The sequence below is a fragment of the Loxodonta africana genome, chromosome 18 (genome assembly GCF_030014295.1).
Source record: "Loxodonta africana isolate mLoxAfr1 chromosome 18, mLoxAfr1.hap2, whole genome shotgun sequence".
NCBI classification, from domain to species: Eukaryota; Metazoa; Chordata; class Mammalia; order Proboscidea; family Elephantidae; genus Loxodonta; species Loxodonta africana.
The window spans coordinates 62,544,945-62,551,659 of record NC_087359.1 but is presented as its reverse complement, the minus strand read 5'-3'; the positions used below and the strand labels follow the sequence as shown (position 1 = coordinate 62,551,659).

The following is a 6,715-nucleotide window of genomic DNA, read 5'->3' as shown; positions in this document are numbered from 1 at the left end:
TTCCTCCTGCTCTGTCTGGAATTCTGTTATGTTCCTTGTCAGGGCGGTTATTGCTGGTAGCTGGGCACTGTCTAGTTCTTCTGGCCTTGGGCTGGTGGAGCCTCTGGTTCATTCAGTCCTTCAGTCTTCTGGGCTAGTATTTTCCTTGTGCTTTTGGTTTTCTTCATTTTCCTTTGCTCCAAGTGGCATGGGACCAACTGAAGTTTCTTAAATGGCCACTCACAAGCTTTTAAGACTCCAGACGCCACTCACCAAAGTGGGATGTAGAACATTTTCTTAAAAAACTATGTGATGCCAACTGACCTAGATGTCCCCTGAAACTATGGTCCCCAGGCCCTAGCCCCAGCTACTCTGTCCCTCAAAGTGTTTGGAAGTGTCCAGGAAACTTATTTCCTTTTGCTTTGATGTCGTAGTGCTGACTTCCCTTGTATTGTGAGGACAGAGAATTTATGAGGAGAGCCTGGAAGGAGACATATCAGTTAGAAGGGGGTTCTTTCAGGAGTCCAAGTGAAAGACAATGGTGGTCAGGCCTAGCCTAAGTGAGGGCACAAGAAGGTGGAGGGATGGGAGGAAAAAGACCTCCAGGTTTCCGATCTGTCCAGCTGTGCGCTCAGTGAGATGGTGAGCGATGGAGAAGTAAATTCGGGACTGGGAAGAAACCATGAGCTCAGGAGTTGTTCTGGACATGTTGAGCCGACCCCAGGCAGATGTGCGAGACTGGAACTCTGGGGAATAAAATCCTGTCGTTGATGTTGTTAGTGCCCGTGAGGTGGCTGGGACTCATGGCGACCTTATGTATAACACAACTAACCGTTGCCAGGTCCTGAGCCATCTTCATAGTGGTTGGTATGTTCATTTAATAAAATTTTAGAATAAATTTAGGATAGATAATGATTTAGGAAAGAATAAATAGCTTTTTAAAATGCACAAGACTGGATTAGATGAATATCCGCCGCCCAAGGATTTAGAGCCTCTCTAGCCACATCCCCCTTTCCATTGCCAACTATTAACAGAAACTTAAAAAACCGAAACACGCACGCGCAGATCTACTTCCACCGGCTGCACCGGGGCGGAAGCTTCGCGATTGCGCACGCGCGGTGTAAGGCGGTCGCTATGGAAACGCGTGGCCCGGGACAGGCCGTCTGCGTTCGGAGCCGCGGGCTCGGGTGCTACAGGTCTTGCGCTGCCGCAGACGCAGGTCGGGGCCCTGCGGGCTGATGGACGGCCGTGGTGGGGCTGGGGCGTCGGGGTACGGCGAGGAGGGCGAGGACGACGATGACGAAGAGGAGCGGGAGAGCGGCATTGCGGCCACGCAGGGGTCCAGACTGCCTCCCATCGCGGGCGGCACCGCAGAACTGGCCAAACGGAAGGTGAAGAAGAAAAAGAAGAAGAAAAAGACCAAGGGGTCAGGCAAAGGCGACGGTAAGAGGGGCAGGTAGTGCCGCAGCTTCAGCTCCCGTACCTGAGAGTCCGAGTCTCGCAGAGACAGCTGCGTCAGGGATCCTCCATCTACCTACAGACCACCTCCAGCCGGCAACAGAAACTTGCCAATCCCAAACAGGTTTTCCAGCTCCCCACGCAGAGATGCCCCAGCCCTCCAGTAAAGACTGTCCTCCGTGTCCACGGAGACCCTCCCTCAACGAGCACATAACGGTGACTCACCATCGTTTTGCAGTCTTCCAGCCCTACACCCACGAGACCACCAAATCCTATAGTGTACCCCAACCCCTTCAAAGGCCCCACAGTCCCATGAGACTCCTTGATATCCACAGTCACAGAGACCCTCCAATCCCTGTGCACTCCAAATCCTGGGCTGATAATTCTTCCCTATCCACAAGGACCTCAACCCCACAGAGAGACCCCCCCCCATGAAGACACACCCTACCCATTCCTACACAGACTCCCAGCCCCACATAGCTACTCTTAGCATTACACAGACACCCTCTCAACTCCTTAACCCCTCCATGGAGACTCAAAATCCCAAACATCTACACCTTCCCCACAGAAATCTTAAACCCTCCTACAATGATCCTCTCACTGCCGCACAGACTGTTCTCAAAGCCAAAGACACCAAGAACCACATTACAGACACTCAGGCATGTACACACAGAATCACAGACTCAAGTTAATCTGCCTGGAGACCCTCCTCACACCCTCATATGTGACAGGCTCCTGCCACCACACAAATACATATAAAGTATCCTCACACACACCCCCCAAAAGTCCAGGGGCAGCCTTTGACCACACAAACGCCCATCACATCAGTCTCTGCTACCAAAACCAAACCATTGCCATCGAGTAAATTCCAGCTCACGGCAATCCATGTGTTACTGAGAACTGCTCCATAGGGTTTTCTTGGCTGTAGTCTTTATGGAAGCAGATTGCCAGGCCTTTTTTCCACAGTGCCACTGGGTGGGTTCAGATCACCAAACTTGCCATTAGTAGTTGAGAGCAAACCATTTGTGCCACCTAAGGATGCCTACATACTCTTAAATTCCCAAACGCCCTCAATAATGCCTGTCATATAACACCTCCAAATAAGAATAAAGCACAGACACACCATTACACACACACATTCACAGCCTACACACACGCAAACACACACAGATGCTACATTATACACTCCCACGCACAGACGCCTCCCAACAGTGCCTGTACATATGCAGTCGCACACGTGCAGGACTCAGTCCATCCTCTCCGTGGACACCTTCCCATACATATGCACGCCTTCCACAAACCCAGAGTCCCTACATCTCACCGAGCTCCCTCCTGTTGAACCCCAGACACCTCAACAAAGGCCACTGAGCACTCCCTTTATGGAGAGAGAGTACAACAATGACACAGAATTCAGGGTACCTGCCGTGAGTGCTGGAAGTCTCTGTCACCTGTGTGGTCCACCTCAGTGGCTTTGGATGTTTAGGGAGGTGACTCCCGTTGACCCTGGCACACAGCCCTGACCTCCAGCATGGCTAGTCCGGGGCTCAAGTTTTGGATCACTGCCCTCTGTGCAGAGCTGACAGCATGGGAAAGACGAGGCAGAAGGAATGGCAGCCTTCCCCATGTCAACCTTGTAGTTTGGGGAAAGGAGAATTGAGGAGATTATAATGACTTTCTCAGATGTAATCGTAATAAAAAGGAAAAAAAAATTCTGGAGTTTAGCTCAAAACTCCTGTGTGTATCCCCAAAACCAAATTAGGAAATTTGTTGTCTTTTTGGCTTAGCTTCAGACTGTAGAACTCCAGTGGCATAGCTACAGCTGCTAACCAAAAGGCTGGCAGTTTGAATCCACCAGGAGCTCCTTGGAAATGGTATGGGGCAGTTCTACTCTGTCCTATAGGGTCACTATGAGTCCCAGTAGACTCAATGGCAACAGCTTTGGTTTGGTTTCAGACTCTAGAAATGGCAGTGGCGTGTACCTCATTCTGTCAGCAGGGGGCACCAGATAGTTTTCAGGGAGTGGGAAGGTGTGCCCAAACCAAACCAAACCCGCTGCCAACTGTGAGTGGATTCTGGCTCATTTTTTAAATTTCTTCTTCTTTTTTCCGGGGAAGGGAGAAGGGGTTAGGGGATAGGGAGAAGGCGCAGATATTTCTGTCTCCCAGAAAAGAGAAGAATGAATTGATGAAAGAACCACAACCTGTAGTATCTCATATAAAATAATTCTAAAGTGCTATTAATGGTTTAAAAAAAAAAACAAAAACCGTAAAGCCACACAACAGAAGTATTTCCTGGCTTGGCCGAATGGTGCTTTCCTCAGTCACACTTAGGAAGTGTTCCTGTCGTGCCCCGTTTCTTCCGTCGTAAAGTGTCTAGACTAGTGGTACAGTCATAGACTCCCAGGACTGGGAAGGACCTGGGTGAACATCTGGAGAGGTTAAGTGGGGGGCAGCGTGGCAGAGCGGAAGAATGAGGCACTGAGAGTCAGGCCTGCATTCCAACCCACTAGGTGACACTGGCAAGTCACTGAAACGCTTGGTGCCTCAGTTTGCTCACCTGGGAAATGGGGCTGAATGACACCCTTTGTCCAGAGGACTCCATAAAGGGTTCCTCTCTCCCCAGGAATAACTTAAAAGCGCACAGCTGGTAGGTGTGTAGGAGGATGGTAGGCTTGGGGGGCCGAGCCCGAGGTACAGAGGGGCCGGGCCCCACATGTTTGGTGATTCTGGCAATTTCCCTGGCAGACTGAGCGGAGGCCTCCCCACTAACAACTGCTCGTCTGCTCAGCAGATAAACAGCAGAGCCGAGGCCTGAAGAGTCCGTGGTTTTCTCCATCTTCTCATGACATCTTAAGTCCCAGCAAAGATCAGGGCCCGGAGCAAGAGCAGGGACAGGCCAAAGAGGACAGCAAGCACATCCTCTCTTACCCTGCCACGGCCAGCCTCCCCCACTTTGCTGAGGTAGAAGAGAACCTCTCGCACCAGATGAACGAAAGCCTGCGTTGGGATGGGATTCTGGCCGACCCCGAGGCCGAAAAAGAAAGGATTCGAATATATAAATTGAACCGGAGGAAGCGGTACCGGGTTTTCGCCCTCAGGGGCTTCCGCTCTGACCAGGGTGCCGAGGAGACAGTGGAGAACCTTCCCTACCTCTCGGACAGAGACAGCCACTCCAACAGCAGGCCGCCCCCTCTGAAGGCCGACCGCCCACACCACTACTTGGAAGCAAACCTGACTCCAAAGACCCTACATGCGGATTCAGCTCCTGCTCTGCCGGAATGAAAACCACCCTCGACGCTGACGAGTGTGCAGGTTATCTGGACCACAAGTTGCTGTGTGAAAAAAATAATTGGTAATAAAAGGAAATCAGACCTATATCTGAAGGAAGCAGACGCTGGTACGGTAATGAGATCCACCCCTCCCTGCACCAGGACGCCCTTAATTGCCAAGGAAAGCCACAGTTCCTTAAGAGCACCAGCAATGTAATGAACAAAGTTCTTTAAAAAAAAAAAAAAATTCCTTTTTCTTAAATCAACTGGCATCTCTTCTTTGTTATGGGATTTCTCATCACTATTCAGTGTCTCTATCTGGCACCCAAAAGAAGAGAAAGTATAGATTATGTAAATTCTTAGTCTTACACCAAGGGAACAATGGTGGTTCAGTGGTAGAATTCTTGCCTTCTCTGCAGGAAGCCAAAAATCTGTTGCCTGGAGTTGATTCCAACTCGTAGTGACCCTACCAGACAGAGTAGAACTGCCCCGTGCCGTTTCCAAGGCTGTAGATATTTACAGAAGCAGACCGCCACATCTTTCTCTCGAAGAGTGGCTGGTGGGTTCGAATCGCTGACCTTTGGGTTAGCAGCCAAGTGCTTTAACCACTGGGCCACCAGGGCACCTCCGTGCAGGAAACCTGGGTTCAATTCCCAGCCATCTCTCAGTGGTGGTTTGTGTGTTGCTATGATGCTGAACAGGTTTCAACAGAGCCAACCAAGAAAGGCAGACACATACAGACAAGAAACACGGGCCTGGTTGACACACTTCTGAAAAATCAGCCAGTGAAAACCCTGTGAATTGTAGCAGTCTGATCCTGTTACCCATGGGGTCCCCACTGACAGCAGCTAACAATAAAGTTTTAACCAATATCATGATTAAAACCCTTACACAGTACGTGGTTTTGTAGGCCCAAGGAAAATGCCCCAAATATCCTGGAGACTTTTTTTTTTTAAATATATTTCATGCCCTTACGTGGCCTTCAAAATAAGTGGGTTCCAGAACTTCATCCTTGGGAAGTCCCGAAAGGATTATTGCTTCTCTTATAAATATGGTAGTCGCCCACAGCCCCAAGACAGCACTTTAAAGTTCTGGAGCATTAAAAAACACGCTACACTGCTGTTTATCCTAAGTTACCGTTCCTCACTTCCAAAAATACTTGTTGAGTGAGAGTTGTGTGCTGCCTTATTTTGGGTTCTCCCAGAAGCAGACCTGGAGTCCAAGAGTCAAACAAGCGGATCACTTGAGAGGTGACAGAACATCAAGGGAGAGGTGGTGCAGGAAAGGGGGAGAGCCGATCCAGAGAACACTACTAAACCAGATTTTAGGCTGGGCAACTGGAGCTTCATCCCATGCGGAAATACTGGGAGATGGTACAAAACCCACTTCTGAGATTTATCCTCCCTGAGGGTAAGGGGGCTGAGGTATGTATACACCCAAAAGACCTTGGCTGAGAGCTGTTTGGGGGAGGGTAATTTCCGGTCATTCACAGACTGCCACCATGGATTGTGGGCCAAGAGGCCCCGCCCCGTTCTGGGAGAAAATAGCCTTCAGGCACAAAGAGGCAGCCTGAAAAGTCCAAGGGTTCGGGATGGTCAGTGCGGGGCCTGAGAGGGACATAACCAGTTGACCAGTTGCCATTGAGCTGACCCCTACTCATGGTGACCACATGAATGTCAGAGTAGAATTGTGCTCCTTAAGGTTTTGATGGCTGATTTTTCGGAAGTAGACGGTCAGACCTTCTGAGGTGCCTCTGGGTGAACTCAAACCTCCAACCTTCTGGTTAGCAGCCAAGAGCATTAACTGCACCACCCAGGGACTCCAAGAAGGACGGAGTGAAGGTTTAAGATGAGGTCCCTGCCTTCCAGGGGTTTAAATGTTTTTAGGTGGGCAAGACATACAGTTAAAGCGAAGAGGAAACATCACAGAACGTTTATTTAAAAGTTAAATGGAAGAAATCATCCTGGTCCCTGCTATCCCCCGGGTGACAGAGCAGCCCTCTTCTCACCC

The 6,715-nt window shown here is 50.0% G+C and overlaps 1 protein-coding gene across 1 annotated transcript; it reads left to right on the top strand.

Annotated features, from left to right (window-relative positions):
• Positions 1-1,217: 1,217 nt before the first annotated feature.
• LIAT1 (ligand of ATE1) lies at positions 1,218-4,905 on the top strand. Its single transcript, XM_010596646.2, has 2 exons — positions 1,218-1,422; positions 4,228-4,905. Exons 1-2 carry the CDS (start codon positions 1,218-1,220, stop codon positions 4,716-4,718), a joined length of 696 nt encoding a protein of 231 aa, XP_010594948.1. The 3' UTR covers positions 4,719-4,905.
• Positions 4,906-6,715: the final 1,810 nt, after the last annotated feature.